This window comes from Marmota flaviventris, chromosome 13 (assembly GCF_047511675.1).
Source record: "Marmota flaviventris isolate mMarFla1 chromosome 13, mMarFla1.hap1, whole genome shotgun sequence".
Classification (NCBI taxonomy): Eukaryota; Metazoa; Chordata; class Mammalia; order Rodentia; family Sciuridae; genus Marmota; species Marmota flaviventris.
Window position 1 is genome coordinate 98,952,267 of NC_092510.1, and position 17,632 is coordinate 98,969,898.

The window sequence follows — 17,632 nt, forward strand, 5'->3', positions numbered from 1 at the left end:
ACCAGCGGAGTGGCCATTTCTCTCTGCTGCACTTATGAGTTAACACTCCAAGTCACGCAAGTCTTTGGGTAGTTCTGTTGAGTTTGTGAAAGCAGTTTATTAGAAGAAAGTGGTTATCAACTTCTCTGTTGATTTTGTGTTTTGTTTCCTTCCTCTTCATACAGATTGTGTGTTACATATACTTCACCAGGATCATTGCATTTCTCCTTAAACTTGCTGTTCCATTCCAGTGGAAGTGGCTCTACCAGGTATACTGCTCTCGGGACGGTGCAGAGTTCATGTCTGAGGATAAAGTCCAGGGATGTAACTTAAGGTTGTTTCTTATTCACATGGGAATGGCCCCTAAGACCTGCCATCTCTTCCAGCGACAGTTAAGATTACCTATTTGGGACCTGTGACCCTAGCAGTTTGGGAGGCTGAGGCAGGAGAATTGCAAGTTCACAGTCTGCCTCAGCAACTTAGTGAGACTCTGTCTCAAAAAAAAAAAAAAAGAAAAGAAAAGAATGGACTGGGGGACTTGGGTTGTGGCTCAGTGGTTGAGTGTCTGCCTTACACATGAGGCACTGGATTCAATCCTCAGGACCGCATAAAAATAAATAAACAAAATAAAGGTATTTGTTTATCTACAAATATATATATATATATATATATATATATATATATATATATATATACACACACATATATATATATATATATATTTTTTTTTTTTTTTTAAAGGGCCTGAGGATGTGGCTCAGTGGTTAAGCGCCCTTGGGTTCAATCCCTAGAACCAAAAAAAAGAAGATGATGATTATCTATTTGGAGTTACCTTTTATCAGGGTCCCCCCTTCCCCCCTGTAAGAGTTCTGTTTCTATTCTTCACACTTGAATAATCCTACTCTTTTTAAAAAAATTATTATCTATTTGCTCTGGAGAGCTGCTAGATTACATGAGAAATCTGGCATAATTGCATTATTGATTTTAGTTTTCAATTTTAAAACTCTTTAGAGAAAAGCTTCAGGCAGAGTCAGTATTGCCCTTTGTAATTAAAGCTTGGATGGGATGGGGTCTTTCCTAGTTATCAGGCCTAGAACAGTTTAGAATCCAGCCCTCCCTCCTTCTTTGCCCTAATATTATTATTATTTGAATCATCCAATATCTTTGTAAATCCTAGGACCGTTTTTGTTGTTGTTTTGTGGTGCTGGGGATTGAACCCAGGGCCTTGTGCATTCGAGGCTAGCACTCTACCAACTGAGCTATGACCGACCCCAGCCCTAGAACTATTTAACTGCCAGACAACTAGATGGTTTAGCTATCCTTTTTTCTTGAAGAATTCACTTGGTACATTAGGCACCAGTGTTGGAAAATTTGGGTATAAATTGAACTTTTAAGAGGTACTAGTGAGCTGGGCATGGGGATGCATATCTGTCATCCTCGTGGCTCTGGAGGCTGTGGCAGGAGGATCACAACTTAGTGAGGCCCTAAGCAACTTGGCAAGAGCCTGTCTCAACATAAAAAATAAAAAGATCTGGGGATGTGGTTAAGCAACCTGGTTTCAATCCATGGTACAAAAAAAAAAAGGTACCAGTGAAGCCAGATGTGGTGTCACACGCCTGTAATCCCAGCAGCTTGGGAGGCTGAGTGAGGTAGGAAGATCACAAGTTCCAGGCCAGCCCCAGCAATTTAGACCCTGTTTCCAAAATCAGAAAGGGTTCTGGGTGTACCTCAGTGGTAGAGCACCCCTGGGTTCAATTCCCAGTCCCCCCCATGCCCCCCCCCCCAAAAAAAAAGTACCAGTGAAGGAGTTCCTGGGAACGGAGCTCAGTGGAGTAGAGGGCTGGTCTAGTGTGCCCAAGGCATGAGGCCCTGGTCCTAGGGGCAGACTGCTCCTGGCTTAGGCTTCAGATCTAGGGAGTGCTCGGGGGGCCATGAACGTGGCCTTGAACGGTGGCCTTGAGTGAGCAGTTAGCAAGGAGTGAACTTTGCAGATATGTGGGTCGTGTTGAAGGATAGTGTTGCTGATCCCTTTATTTTGGGGTGGTTTTTAAATCTGCAGCTCCTGGATGAAATGGCCACATTGGTGTTCTTCGTTCTGACGGGGTATAAGTTCCGTCCGGCTTCAGATAACCCCTACCTACAGCTGTCTCAGGAGGAAGACGACTTGGAAATGGAATCTGTGTAAGCCACCCCCCTTCCTCGCTCTCCTCGGCCCTGCCCCCTGTGCCTACCTGAAAGTGGCACCATGGAGGGCCTGCTGCTCTCGGCATCCTGCTGCTCCAGAGGTGCCCTCCACCTTCAGCAGAAGGCCGTGATCGTGCATGTCCAGGTGCTCTTACTGGTTTGAAGCGCAGTGTCTGCCAGCCATTGCTAGTCTGTCGGGGGGAGAGGAAGTTGGCAGCTGTCAAGCCCCACTGCGGCAGCTTCCTGTAACTCAATGGCCAGGGCAGAAACATCGACAGCAGCTTATTTTTGAAAGTGTCATTTGAGAGTCTGCTGCTGATCCTCCATGTCCTCTGTATCAGATGCCCAAGTGGCTGTTCACAGCTGGCACAGCGACTTTGATCTGGTCTGAGCACTGTTTGGGGCTTTTCTGAGTCACAGGGTAAGGGACTTAGGGGCTTTGTTTCTAGGAGAGGGCGATCATTTTCTAGAAGGGTGACAGTGATTAAGCCTATTTGCTTGTGAGCTCTGAGTGTGCTCAGCCAGCTCAGTGGTCGTGTTTCACTGTGAGCTTCAGGCTGAGGCGTTGTCCCAGCGCCACCCGCCTCTTGCCTTTTTATAATTCAAAGGCCGAGATTCAGCCCATGCTGGGCTCTGCTTGGCTGCCAGGCAGTGTGGGCCAGCTCTTTGTGCTGGCTGCTCTGCTGGGACAATAAATGAAGGCAGTGCCCAGATGGACCCCTTCCGGCATCTCCCTGTGCAGAGGAAGAAATAGATGCCTTTTTATAGGCAGGAGAAGGGAGCAGGAGGACCAGCAGCTGGGCCTTTCCAGAAGTAGCAGGTCTGAGCTGGGACTGTTGGCCCAGGTGCCACTTGTGCAGGTCAGCTGGAGGCAGCAGCCTCGCTGGCTCACTGGGAGCAGGGGCTGAGGATTTAGTCCCTCTGGAGGCCTTGATCTTGGCCACAGATGTTTGGCAGTGGTCCTCCAGGATTGACAACTAGAAGCTGAAGGGCTTCCTCTACAGAATTGAACTCCAAAACCACATGGCCAGAGTTCCTATTCCCCACATCCTTTCCCTTAGCCATTGTGTGTGGAAGTGAGGATGTATTTGTCTCGGGGCAAAAAGTTTTTAAAGTTTTGTTTTGAAGTTGATTTTTCCCTAATGTTTCGGACTTGATTTCTCCATCCCTGTTGATGGTAGGGGTAGGCATCTTAGCAAGCTGGTGGGTATGCCTGTTAAAGTCGAGAGGGGGCCAGGCACAGGGCGCACTCCTGTAATCCAGCTACTCCTGAAGAGGCAGGAGGATGGCAAGTTCGAGGCCAGACCCTGACTCAGAATAAAATATAAAAAGGGCTGGGATGTGGCTCCGTGGTTAAGCTCCCTTGGGTCAATCTCTGTCCTCCCCCCCCAAAAAAAAAAGGAAGGTTGGGAAGGGAAGGAGAAGATGCACTGACCCCCAGACTCCGGGGAGCTGGAATGTCTTTATTCTGGCAAGGTCTGGGGAAGGTTGGGATGCTGGGTCAGGGAGAACCCTGTGGTGGCCTAGTTTACACTCTTGTGTTTGGATCATGCTGAGTGTTTTTCGGGGCTTTGGGAGCCAGACCTTGAGAGTGAAGTGAGCTGCACGGCGGTGGCAGAGGGGCTGCATGTGGAGCAGCTGCAGGAAGTCAGGCCGGGAGGGTGTAACTTGGAGTGGGTGTTTCCGGGGAGCGCTGGCTCGGTTCAGCCGGCGGCGTGAAACGGAAGGAGTTCAGGAGCTAACCCTGGCAGAGCACCTTTCACTCGGCCAGGAGATTGGCTTGGAAAGTTCTAGGATTTCTGTTTAGCTAAGAATGCTGCTGTAGGGGGGTATAGTTCAGTGGCAGAGCACTTGCCTTGCACATACGAGGCCCTGGGTTCCATCCCGAGCACTGCACAAAAGGGAGAGAAGGCTCCGTTGAGAAAGTTCTGTGGACATCTTAGATTGACAGAGCAGAAGTGGCCTGACACGGAGGCCTCACCACCGGCCGCCATGCCCACCACAGGTGAGCGTGTGGGCTCATTATGGCTTCTCAGGGATGACATGGCACCAGGGCTATCATCTCTTCTGCTTGGAGGTGCTGTACCTGGATGGCATCTCTTAAATCTTCTAGAAATAGCACAAGCCAGAGGCAAGGAGAGCCCTGGCCTCGATACTCCAGAGCCATTGGCTGTCTGTAAAGCATCAGCCACACCGGTGGGTACTTGCTGTTGAACCTCTTTACGGGAAGAAGTATTCCGGTTTCCCACACACATGCCCCAGAAAAGGTGCACAGCTTCCTAGCAGGTCTCATTCCGTGGGGCGTGCAAGCCTCACCCAGCCACTCTCCAGTGTGTCTGCACCTGCTGTCCTGCCTCTGAGGCCGGGCTGTGGCTGTGGAGACAGCCCATGTGGGAAGTGGGTCTTGCCAGGTGGGTCCTAGGCCTGAGCCTGCTCCCCCGGGGCAGAGCTTCAGGGTCACTGTGTCTGCTTTCTGAGGCCCATGCTTGCCCACAGTCCTGCATCTTTGCAGCCCTTGACCCCATCAGGCCTCTACTTTTCTCAGAAGGAGGGTGAGGAGGAGAGTGCAGCCCTCCTGTGACTCTTACATCTTTTTTGGGCCTACCAATTTTAGTCGCAGAATTTATTGTCAAAAAAGTCCAGTGAATTAAAATGTATTAGATGAAATTTTAATGATCAGACTTGGCAGCCCTTTGCATGCTACGTGTACCCTTAATGCTTGGAATTTTCTCTCTCATTGGGACAAGTGAGAGGAGAAGAAACACTTGGGGTGGCTTAAGGCCATGAAGTTGTCCCCCTGGACTTCCCTTTCTAGGAACCTCGTCCTGCTGCCTGAGTTCGGCCGGGAACATAGTAGAAATAGGAGAATTGGAGACCAGCAGAATTAGTTCTTACCCAGGCCTCTCCATATTTCAAGTCCAAAAACCATATTTTAATTCTAGAAACAGGTGTATCCATTGGTGTCAGGAGCTGCCACATAGGAGCTGAGCCCGTACCCTTAGCCTTGAGCAATGGAGGGTGGAACTGGCTTTTGCTCTTTGTGAAGGCAGGTGGACCACGCCTTCACTGGGCAGTGGGGTGGAGCTCTGGGAGTGGGGTTTCCGGTGGCAGTGGGCTGCCTCTCGTTCCTCTGTAATACTGTCTTTTTCCTTTTTTGGATGGAATGTTCTCCTTAATACAAACCAGGGTTCTGGGGGTGCTCGCGCTCTCGCCTGCTCCCTTGGTTTTCCCTTGCCCCTGTGGGAGCTTACAGTTGGGGTGGAGGAGCTGTCCTGAAACGCCCCGAAAAAAGGTGTTTTCTGAGTCTGTGATTTGTTCGTGCCAGCCCAGTTCACCCAAGTGACCCTGCTCCGTAGCCCACGTGGGATACGCGCTGCACATTGGCTGTTCGGCCTGAGCTATGGTGCTGTCAGCCTGGCATCGCCAGAGCTGTGTGTCTTTGGCCCTTAGTTGCCACAGACCTGGGCTCCGATGCCGCTTAGGCAGGAGGGCAGGTTGAGCTGCTCTCTCCATCTGAGGGCTCCTCTGCTCGCGGCCCCTTCTCCCCTTGCAGACTCACCTTCTTAGTCCCGGCCTGGAGTAGCACTGAGCCCTGGCCTCAGTCCCCCAAGGCAGGCTGAGAGGTGGGCCGTGCGTGTGGCCCCTGGGCTGAGAAGCCATTTGTCCTTTTGCTGCTGAGTCGCTGGTGCTGGCCGTGTTGGCCCGTCGGCCCCCAAGCAGGTGTGGAGTGGCAGGGCAGGCGGTGCTGAAGCTGCCCTCAGGAGTGCGTGCAAGACCAGTGTGACAGTGTCACAGCAACGCGCCACAGACCTGCCCAGGAAGGCACAGCACCACCCGGCAAGGAGGGAGCAGAGCCAGGAGGGCAGGCCCACCTCCCGTCTGCACCAGAGCCTGTCACTGGAGCTGCAGAGCTAGGGGTTCCCGCTGCCATCACGTCACCTGAGCTTTGCAGAGCCCCCTACTGCCCTGCGTGGACAGTGTTGGAGAGGGGCTGTCTGTGATGTGGCTTGCTGGCTCTGTGGCTTTTTGGCCCCTTCAGCATTTAAACCCAAACTAGGACACCCAGAGAGGTGTCTGCAAAGCTGCCACAGCCACCTCCGTGTGTCCCCGTGCAGAGGCATCAGGGTATTAATCTAACCTGCGTGCCCCTTGCTCTCTCTACTGCAGTGTCTGAGCTGCAGGTAAAATCGTGGCCAGCTTGCCAGGAATGCTGGCCAGGACCATTACAGCACCTGGGCCCCAGATGTCCCTTTGACTTCCCAGAAGGTTTGCTGAGAAACAGGAGGCAGTGTGTCCCTACCCAGTGTGTCCCTTCATCTCTGAGGGCTCACCCCAGCAACTCTGCTCCAGGCCACACTGAGCCTCCCTTTCCCCCGGGGCTGGGTCCACACCCCACAGAACAGCGCCCTCTTCTTCCCAGCACTCCCAAGCCCAACCCAAGCCCGCACACCCCCGGCCCCTCCCAGCTTCAAGTCCCTCTGTCCACCTCCTGTCGTCTCAGGATCGAGGCTGCACTTTTCCTAGTTCTGCCAAGTTCTTCTCCCCTGACTCCCCCACGGGCCTGGTGCCACCTCATCTCCCTGTCACCAACAGCACACTCAGGAGCTGCCTGAGCCACCTTCCTCAGCCTAGAAGGAGGGACCACATCTCGCAGGCCTGGCCTCCTGTCTTCACCATCCCCTTCATCCCAGAGCCCCAGCACTGGTGTCCTTACCTCGCCTGGGCTCAGCGCCTGCTGAGGGCCTGCTGTGCCGCCCGGTCTGGTGGGCCTCCACCCAGCATCCCCCCACACCCCTCCCCATCTTCTCCAGGGTGTTGCCGGACAGTTCTTTGTGGAGGACCACCCCCCCAGCCTCTTGCCCACCAGCTCCTCCCCGCCTCAGTCCAGCCCTCCAGCTTCCACTCCCCCAGCAGAGGGGCTTCTCGCCAGAGCCGGGCAGCAAGGCTCCTAGACTGTCTCTCCTCAGTCCTGGCGCCCGCTCTGCGCACGTCCCCGAAGGCCGCCCCTCCTGGCTGTGGGTCCTGCAGGCCCGCAGTCCCAGTTCTGTTTCTGTGACCTTGCACTGGGCCTTGAAGTTGTTTCCAGTGGGCGCCCATCTACAGAGGAAGGTTCTCGGGGGATGGAAGCCTCCCGTCAGACTGCACCCGGGTCACGGGAATGTGCTTGGCCTCAGGTGTCCATGTGAGCTGTGTCTTATTCTTTACTAGGGAGACACCATTCCCCGGGGGACAGTGTGACCTCACTGGGGTCTGAAGACTCCTGTCTCCCACTGTGGTCTGAGCCAGTGGGGGGATGGGGGGCCGCTGTGTGGAGCTGGGGAGGCTCTGGTCCTCGTGCCGTGCCGAGGCTCTGGCTCCACAGCCCAGGGTGGGACGGGGCTCTGCAGCTTCCCCCCCAAGAGCACCATCCCTTCCCAAGGCCAGGCCGGGAGCAGCTGTGGGAAGTGCTGCTGGGCGCCCCCTCCTTTGTCTTGGGGTGTTTGTCCCCTGTCTGTCACCTCTGCAGGAGTCCCTCAGTTCCCCTGACATCCACATTCCAGCAGCATGTCTGGTGCCAGCTTTGTCACAGTACAGATAACCTGCACCCGAAGGACCCTTGTTGGTGGAAAGTCCCCACTCGGGGAGGACCGCAGGGCCCCAAGACCTGGCTACAGAAGCAGCACAAAGTGGGGGGGGGGCTTTCCATATCCATGAAAGGGTCCAGAAGGGTAACTCTGGGTGTGTCCCATATAGGGCCACCGTGTCACTATTAATATGTGACAGGATTAGGTAGTTGGTAGGAGGTAGGTTGGTCCTTGGAGGGTCCGTCAAGTTGATGGAGTTGATTTTACTGATCAGGAAAGGGGCAGGGCTGGGCCAGGTGGTTTTTGGCACTTGGCGTCTCTCTTGGTGTCCCCTGCTTGTAGTGCCACTCAGCTCCTTGGTGGATATGGAGCACTGGACCTGGGCCCTTGCCACCCGGGAGGCAGGCGATGTCTCCTCACAGGCACCCTTTCTCCAGAGGTGGTGCCGTCCTTACTGATAGGAGGGGCTGGCTGGCTTGGCTCTTCGCTTCTGTGTTTAATTCTCATTCAGTGAGCAGCTCCAGGGCACCTCCTTAGTGCCAGGCACCAGCAGGCAGAAGAGGTGCCCTGGGGGCGCACGCAGGGTGAAGCAGGCCGCATGCTGAGCACGGCTGACCTCAGCCTGCTGAGACAGGGCCTGGGTTTGCCAAGAGAGCTTCACTGTCTCCAGTGGGCAAAGAACCTTTGAGCCCAGAAGTTTCCTCCTAATCTGTGATTCTGTCCCGTCACTGAGAAATGACCCAGCATGGCTAGTCATTACAATCCGCACAGCTCGCGAGCTTTCCTTTCCGAGTGTTAATTATGACAGGTATTGGTCTCCTAACCGTGATTGTCATCTGTGCACGGTAAAAGCTGTGGAGGCTGCAACGTCAGCGATGAAGAGCAGCGATGATGGTTGTGATAATGACAGCTGATATTTATTGATAAAGAGAATTTTTTTCTCATGACTGTTCTGAAAAGTGAGAATTATTTGCTGCACTTCAGCTCAGAGGTCAAGTGACTGTACAGTTCACAGGGAGGGCAGGAGGCCTCCAGTTCTGTCCAGTCCTGAGCCCCAGCCATGTGCTAGGGTGGTGGGTGCTTCGTGATCGCCTGCAAGAGGGCCCTCATTGTTTCTGTTCTCTCCCTTTCTCAGAGTGACGACATCAGGGGTGATGGAAAACATGAAGAAAGTCAAGAAGGTGACCAACGGCGCTGCAGAGCCCCCAGGTGACTGGGAAGGCACCGCGTGAGCGCCAACCGGGAGGATGGCGCTGTCAGAGAACACTGCAGCTTACCCCGTAGTCCTCTTGGTGAGCAAGAGCAGTTCCGACAGTCCACCGCCGGCCTTCGACAGCGACACCGCAGAGCTTGGGGCAGGGTGAAGTGCCATGGACACCTACTTTGTACTCTTTGAGGGAAACTGGATCTGCAGCTGGTGCCAGGCAGCTGGGACTGTCCTCAGGGGGGAGGGAGGTCGGAGTGAGGAGGAGGAGAGGAGCCTGCCTGTCACTGAAACATTCCTAATGGGCCCACAGGCCCACACAGTGGTGGCCCTGAGCGCTGCAGTGGCTGGCCTCTGCGGCTGTCTGCTGCCTTCACAGCACTCCATGCTGCTCTGGGGAATGGCCACAGGTCTCCAAAGATGTCCAAAAGGGACCGGGAGGGTGTCCTTACATCTTTGGGAGGTGAGAATGCATCGGAACCATCCTAGGAGGTGAGGCCAAGCCCCACTGGTGCCCAGCAGCTGCCCAGGTCCTAGCCCAAGTGGCGCCTTGACCTCTGCTCCAGACCCTGGCAGTGACCGGCACTGAGGGCACAGGAGGCCTGTTGCCTGTGTGCCATTCTGTCACTGTCAGGGTCCCAGCCCCAGGACACAACCCCGCTGGAGGGACATGGGCTTCCTGAGGGCAGGATGGAACTGTCTTTAAGCTCAGAAGTGTCCCCGGGTCTCCCTGGGGCCCCTCCTGCGCAGAGCAACAGCCCTCCTGTCTTCTTCCCCTCTTGAGGCTTTACTTTTTTTTATTTTTAAAATATGATCAGAATTTAGAAGAAAACAGGGACAAATTTTCCTTAAGAACAGCTGGGGCAGAAATTGTGCATTTCAGCGAGTGCCTCGTGGCACGTCCTCCTTGTTACAGCCTCGCTGTGGGCCAGCAGGGCTTCCAGGTGGTTCAGCACAGTCACCCCGGGCTCCAGGAGCCTCGGTGGAGGCAGCGCATCAGCTGACCAGCCGCAGGTGGCAGGGTCCCTCCCTGCTCAGAGAGTCTCTCCAAGCTGCAGGGTGTGGGAGGAGCCCTGGTGGCTCGGGAGGAGTAGAGTGACTGGAGAGGAGTCCTTCAAATGGTGGGACACACTCAGGCGGTCCCTTGTGATGGAGGGCTTCACAGTGACCAGATACGCCCCATCAGGAAAGCTTTGTGATGCTTGGTGGCCTAGCTGGGTAGGGTCACTTCCAGAAGCTCCAGCCAGACCCTGCCTCGACTTGTGGGAGAGCTGCCTGCAAGGGACAGGTCTTCCTGGCTCGGAAGGGCCAGTCAGGAACCATGGGGCCTGTGGCTCCCTCACTGTTAGTTTTGGGAGCCTGAAAAGTGCTCAGAAAATGGTGATCCTCTCTGTCCCTGCCACTTGGGCTCCGGGGAAGCAGCAACCTTCCTGTGCACTTTCCTTAGCCGTCCACACCCTCCGGCCCGCTGGCTGTTGCCGAGGAGGCACAGGCCTTTGCCCAGCAGTGGCACTGCTCCCTCAGGCAGGTGTGTAGGGGAGTGTGAGTATCTTCCTGTCCTCAAGAGAAGGAAAAACAGGCCGTGAGGATTTACTTGGGGACCTTTCCTTTTTCCTCTTTCTCCCCAAGTTAATTGGGGCTGTGGGCCAGGAGCGGAGTTGGAGGGAGGAAGGGAGTAGTTCATCACTTGGTTTCCCTGTGCATAAACATGATACCAGCGCTGCAGGCATGTGTCTCCTTCTGTGACCGCTGAAACTCCCGTCTGTACCTCTCCCGGGGGACACATCTGCCGTTCCCCCAGCAGCAGATGTGAATGAGGCCCAGCCGCCTTCGCAGGAACAGAAGGTGTGGCGAGACCTCTCCGCTAGGAGGGTCTGGTGCTGCCGTCCTCTGGCTTTTTAAGGCCAGGAATCAAGTGGGGTGGCAGAGGGAGGGCTTGTGGACCCGAGTCTCGGGGTCAGACTGAGCTGCTGCGGTCTGGCAGGCTGACCCTCCTGGAGCAAACCTGTGCACATGACACCAGGTGGGTCCCAGGTGCAGGTGGCCATGGGTGGTTTCCTGCCCATGTTCTGGATAGCCACTGAAGGCTTGAAGTCAGTCTGGCGATGAAGAACCAACCCCCAGCCCAGGACTGGCAAAGCAGGCTCGGCCCAGACCGGAAACACCATCGACGCTCTCCATCTCGGTCTGTAATTCACTGTCTCTTTCTCCACCACTTAATAGCAGGCCCCAGGGTCCATCTCTGCCCTTGAACAAAGAGGACTGATCAGGATCCAAAGCTGGGGAGTTGCCCCCGCTGACAAGCCACCTCCTGCAGCCTGACCTTCCTGGCCCACCAGGCTCACCGTAGTGTTTGCACAGGAAGCCCTTGCAGTATTCAGGCACTGGGCAGAGAAGATGGGGTGCCCATGGCAGAGCCGTAGGTATTTATAGCTCTGCCTGACGCTCCCCCGCCCTGCTTCTGCCTACGCAAAATGTCCATGATTCCTCTGAGAATCTGCTGTGGGCTAGAAGTGCTGCTGGCTGCGAAATTTAATAAAGTGTGTATTTTGCTAGAAATTTATTTCTTGGACGACAACAACAGCAATCATTGATCTCTTAATCCTGGCCAAGGATCCGATCATCCTATTTCTTGATCCCTCGGTGCTTTAAAATTTGAGTGGCACTGCATTTGGTGATATTCAGCATGACTCTGGCAAACTGGCAGCTCACTCTCCTGTAATGAGCAGTTTGCTCCAGTCTGAAAGATGCTTTAGCAGACCCGTGGCCGGAGTCGGTGGCTTTTCTTTGTCCTTTTTTCTCCAAGAACCCACTTTAGAGTAAAACCACCTAGATTCTTTCTCTCTACCACATGTCCAGCCAGCCAAGGCAACTCGGCCTCTGTGCCCCGCCCCCCCCCCCCCCCACACACACACACAGCCAGACTGCTGTGGCAAGATCACCACTCCCGCATGATGATCTCATCAGGATCTCTGCTCTGCAGCCTGCCTCCTCCTCGCCCCTCTGCTGTGCCTGCTGGCTCCCCGCGGGCGGGCGCGCTGGGAGGACTGTGAGGGCCTTGGTGCATTGCAGCATTTTCTCCAAGCTGCTCTGTGCAGAGTGTGTTTCCCAAGCTAAGGAGAATTTTATGGAGAAGGTTACACTGTACATCATAGCCTGGACCATGTGTGACGGTCTTCCCCACGAGCCCATCCCTGCAGGCAGTGTGGAAGATGACTGTTGAGCTGGGTGCAGTGGCCACGCCTGTAATCCCAGCAGCTCTGGAGGCTGAGGCAGGAGGCAGCCTCAGCAATTTAGGCCTTCAGTAATTCAGTGAGAACCTGCCTCAAAATAAAAAAGAAGGGCTGGGAATGTGGCTCAGTAAGAAAGCGCCCCTGGGTTCAGTCCCCAGTCAAAAGATGACCGTTGCAAATGGCTGTCTGGCCATCTCCCCCACCCTGAAGCTCTTTGTTCAAGGGAGGCTTTTTAGAGCCTTGGAGAACCTGGTGAGGTCTCAGGCCCAGCTCTGTTCACCCAGGAGAACCGCCAGTGAGTCACATGGCCAGGCTGCTGCCCAGCGGCTGCTCTAGCCCTGCTCCTGAGCCCCACGCCTCGCCCAGCTTGCCCCCGTCCCCGTCTCACAGCAGGTCAGCTGCTTTTCTTGTCCTTTTAGGATTCAGGACTTTGACTTATAGCTCTCAATTTACCAACAAGACATTTGTTTAGAACATATTAACTGTTCTGAAAGATTTGCTCTTTACTCTGGTTTTCCCTGGGGTGTTCTGGCAGGGAGTCCTGAAGACAGCCACCTGAGTCGATGCTGACACTTGTCACCACCTGGAACGTGGTTATTGGTTGGCAAACTGCCCTGGCTCCACTCCCCTGGGGCCACTTCTGTGGCCTGGTGATGCATGTGTGCCCCCCTCTAGGGGTGTGCTTGAGAAGTAGATCCTGCTTTTAGATGGCTCACTGCCCAGGGAAGGACAGGCACACCCCCTGAGGTCCTGTGTGAAGAATACTCTGGGAGGGGACAAGCCAGGGAGCAAGGACGTGATTGCATTGCATGGGTGACCAGGTGGGGTCCTGACAGGAGCGAGTCTGGATGATCCAGGAAAGGAGGGAGAGACGGGGAGGTACCTTGAGGCCTGGTTGAGGCTGCGTGGGGGAGGCGGGGCGGGCCTGCTGAGCAGCTAGGGCGCTGCTGCTCTCACAGAGCGGAAATCCTGTCCACAGAGGGTCTCGGCCCCTTAAGGAGCTTCTGCAGGTCGTGAATGGCATTCGCCTAGTCACATGACCTCAAAAGAAGCTGGGCACAGTGGCTAACGTGCTAACACAAACTGTTAATCCAGAACCAAATTTCATTTGATAAAGGGCTTGCGGGTCTGTAAACGCTATGTGCTTTCTGGATCAGTGGATGGAGGAGTTTTCTGGACTTTTCTAGCGCTAATGTCAATGAAGAGCCTCCATGTGCGCTTGTTGCAGGGGTGGGGTGAGGTCAGGCGATTGTGGAGGACATCTCTCGCTGTGATGCAACCATGTCCAATAAAGATCCTATGCCGGAAGTGGGTGTTTGTACCTGAGGGAGCCTGGCTCCTGGATGCCCTCTCTCCACCTCCCTCGCATCACTTTTCTTTTGTGATTTTGTTCATTAGAGTAGAGCTGCTTCCCACCTGCCCCGCCTGCTCAGAGAGCTCTCAGACCAGACTCGGCCTGGGTCCTGCCCACGTGGGGTCCTGGTGCCTTCTGAATTGGGACTGGGCACCGCTGCCACTTGCGGGGAGGTGGCAGTGGAGACTCGAGGCAATGCAGACTCAACTGTGCCTCCTCCTGGCACCAGCCACCAAAGAGCTCTGCCAGTTGTCCCCCATCAGGATCAGGAAGCCCGGGACTTTAGAGGGAGCATTTGTGAAAGCCATTCAGTGCCAACGCCTTATCTCCCCTGGAGTAGATGTTTTAAATTGAGGGATGGTTTTTCATGCAGTGAAATTCATTTTTAAAGAAACAGTTTGAGTTGACAACTGTGTGCAGCAGCCCAACCTCTCTGGAACATTCACACCAGTCCATGAGGTTCCCAGGCGCCCTCCAGCCAGAGCTGCCGCGCCTGCTCTGATGCTTGCACCGCGGTGAGCGTGCCTGTCGCGAGCTTCCCAGCAAAGAGTCGCAAGCGCAGCCTCCTTAGTTCTGGCTTCTTTCACGAAGCATATTGATTTTGTGATTCATCCATCCAAAGCTCTGCCTAGAAAACTACAGAATCCAGAGCCGGAAGAAGGTTCTGCTGCCGCCCGCCACCCCCCAGCCAACAGGTGTCAGATCAAGCTGAGAACCTGGGCCTCATAGGACTGGAGAGTGTCCAGTGCCTGGCGGTCAGGCCTGGGACAGGGCTGTTGGCTGCTGCTGCTGTATTTGTGGCAGTGTTAGGACGTTCCTTAGTTCACACTACCTTAGAAATCCAGATGGAAAGGACCTTAGGGTGCGTGTCAGTTGGCCAGCACACTACCAAGAGTGGCCTCTCAGCCACAGCTCCTGCCCCTGACCCCCAGTGGCCTTGGATTCCCAAAGGAGTCTGAACAGAAGCCTGAGGAGCAGGCTGGGTGTCAGATCCCGGGGTTCTCCAACCTCAGCAAGCATGTGGACCCCAGGTTCTGGCTCCAGGCTCCTGGGAGGAGTCTGCATTGCTAACCTGCTCCTGGCGATGCTGACAAGGGCCACACTTGGACAGCATTGCTCACTGGGTCCCTTAAATCCAGCGCCCCTCTTCAGCTGGCCCAGGGATTAACGTGCACCCGAAAGCACTCGCCTCGCCTAGAGCTCCCACTGACCCCAGCAGCAGCTCCACCTGCCTGGGAGGTTGCAGGTGGCTGGGTGGGAGGTGGCAGTGGGGAGCTTGGCAGGGCCTGGCCGTCCACTCCCCCAAGCCTAAGTGAGAGCCCTTGCTCTGCCCCCTGCCACCTGGAGTTCCCAGCTGGACATGCTGCCCTGCAGGCGGCCTGAAGGCCCACTCGGAGCCACAGGGCCCAGTGCCTCCCCTGGGCTCCGTGTTGGAGGACTCGCCCTGTGCGTCTGACCAGAGCTTCGTTCTTGCTCATGTCCTGGGCAGAGCCACCTGGCACAGAGAGCACTCATCTAATGAGCACCCTACGTGCCTGTCCCTCAGGCTGGACCTCCTCCAGCAGGACCCCTCTGAGGTGGGTGGCCCCTCAGAACATCCTCTCTGCCCCCTCGGGTCTGCTGAGCTGTCCGTCACACGGCCATCGACGGCGCAGACACACCAGCCAGGGACTGTGGAGGGAGGAGAGGAGACAGACTCCCTGATGTCGTCCTCTCCCCTGTGTCCTGTGTCCTTCCCAGCAATGTGGGTTCCTGGGACCCTCACCCTAGGAGACTCCCGTCCCCTTCTCCAACACCAGTGGTGGTCTTAGCGCTGTTGTGAGTCCCCTGGGGCTTATTCAGCTGCCCCCTGGGCTGCTTTAAAGGCACATTAATGTTCAAACCCTCTCCAGTCCTGGTAAATAGGATCCGGGCCAAACACCAGGCCCTGTCCTTGATGGGCCCTTTCCCCACCCCCACCCCAGTCCTGCGGGTCCAGTCCACCCACTTCTCTCTCCCCACTGCTACTGACCAAGCCAGCAGGTGGCTTGACCCCAGTCTTGCCCTTCTAGCCTATTGGCCAGGGTGACTTCAAAAATGCCTGCCCACTGCATTAGGCAAAGGTTTACAAATGAGCAGGAGGACGGCAGCCACTGCAGACACCGAGTGCATTTCCATACACTCGGCAATGGACAGTCGGAACGAAGCTAGAAGGGCTGGGGCTGCGGTCGAGGCCCAGTGGTGGAGCGCTTGACCTTCAGCACCACATAAAGGAAATAAGTGAAGGTACTGTCCACCTTCAACCAAAGGAATTAAGAAGGAAAACTAGAAAGGGCTGGATGGGGCTGGGGTGGAGTGCCCCCAGGGGCGGGGGTGGGTTCAACAGAAGAGGAGAACTTAAACCCTGAGAACTGTCAGCACATTGGAAAAAAGAAGGCCTAAGTAAATGAAACGACGTTCCCTATATGTGGGTCGACACGGGGTTTAGATGACGGTGTTCCCCAAGTTGATCTACCAAGTCAGTGTAGTCTTCATTGAGCTCATGTCTGGCTTCTTTGCCCAGATTCACAAGCTGATCCTCAAATTGATCTGTAAGTCGGGGAATCCAGAGTGACCTACACACTGTTGAAAAGTAATAAAGGTGGCGCACGCCTATAATCCCAGCGGCTTGGGAGGCTGAGGCAGGAGGATTGCGAGTTCAAAGCCAGCCTCAGCAACAGTGGGGCGCTAAGCAATTCAATGATATTCTGCCTCAGAACAGGGCTGGGGATGTGGCTCAGTGGTCAAGTGCCCCTGAGTTAATCCCCAGCACCACCCCCAAATAGTAACAAAGGTGACCAACTCCTCAATTTTAAAACTTACCACAAAGCTAACGAAATCAAGAAAAGCCAAGTGCTGTGTTGCACATCTTCACCCCAGCAACTCCGGAGGCAGAGGCAGGAGGATTGCCAGTTCAAGGCCAGCCTCAGCAACCTAGTGAGAACCTATCTCAAAAAATAAGGGGTGGGGATGTGACTCAGTGGTAAAGCTCACTCCCCAGGAAGGAAGGGTATCGGCATAAGTTTAGACATAGGTCAATTTAAGTGGTCAAATGATCTCTTAGAAGAAAACTGGTAAGGGGCTGGGATGTGGCTCAGTGGCCGAGCCTTTACCTCACACATACCAGGCCCTGGGTTCGATCCTCAGCACCACATAAAAATAGGTAAATAAAACAAAGGCCTTGTGTCAACTACAACTAAAAAAAGAATTTAAAAAAAGAAGAAGAAGAAGAAGAAAACAGGTAAGTCTTCACATCTTTCTTAGACACCAAAGCACAAGCCACAAAAGGCAACAACAAAAAAAGACTGGACTTGGTCAAAATGAAGACATGTGCTGTGGAGGACATCAGCAAGAGTGGGCAGAGGGCCAGGTCAGTGGTGTCCTGTAGTCCCAGCCACCTTGGAGGCGGAGGCTGAGCCTGGGAGTTTGAGGCAACTTGGACAACAGAGACCCCAGTTCCTAACTTTTTTTTTAAAGTGAAAAGACAGCTCAAGTATTTGCAAATAGTTTATGGTATGGAATGAGGGTCTCATTTCCAGAATATGTAAAAACTCTTAGTATTCAATAATAAAAAGGAACCCAATTTATGTGCAGACGGTCTGGACAGGCCTGTGTTCGGCATGACCCCTCCAGGTGCGTCCTGGTGCAAGTGCAACGCGTGTGGGATCCCTTCCTTCTGAAGGTTGGGTCCTACTCGGGTGCGTCATGGGCCACATTTTATTCCCTAGTCATCTGGCGATGGTCATTTCACTGCTGCTATGAGCACCTGTGTACAAGTGTCTGTTGGGTCCCCGCTGTCCCCTCTTGTGTGTGCCTACCTGGGGGCGGGACTGCTGGTGGGGTGATCGCCACGGCAGCACCCTCTCCATTCCCACCAACAAGGCATCTAAGTTCCAGCTCCACCTCCGGCCAACACTGGCTGGTTGTAGAATTCGTTTTAATTTGTTTTAGTGACAGCCTTCCAGATGAGTTTAAAGTGGTATCGCTTTGTGACTTGTGGTCTTTTTGGGTTTTTTTTAGAACAAAATGTGTATATTTCTATTGGAACCCCTGACACAGAAGGTACTGGGTTGCGGATGGATCCTATGAATGGCAG

At 54.5% G+C, this 17,632-nt stretch overlaps 1 protein-coding gene across 1 annotated transcript in view; it reads left to right on the plus strand.

Annotated features, from left to right (window-relative positions):
* The window catches only part of Gpr107 (G protein-coupled receptor 107), a 68,731-nt gene extending 55,259 nt beyond the window's left edge, over positions 1–13,472 (plus strand). The window contains exons 16-18 of the mRNA XM_027942839.2: positions 165–248; positions 2,039–2,160; positions 8,863–13,472. Of these exons, the coding sequence (XP_027798640.1) occupies positions 165–248; positions 2,039–2,160; positions 8,863–8,959 (303 nt within the window). The 3' untranslated portion in view covers positions 8,960–13,472. The remainder of the gene's footprint in view (positions 1–164; positions 249–2,038; positions 2,161–8,862) is intronic.
* Positions 13,473–17,632: the final 4,160 nt, after the last annotated feature.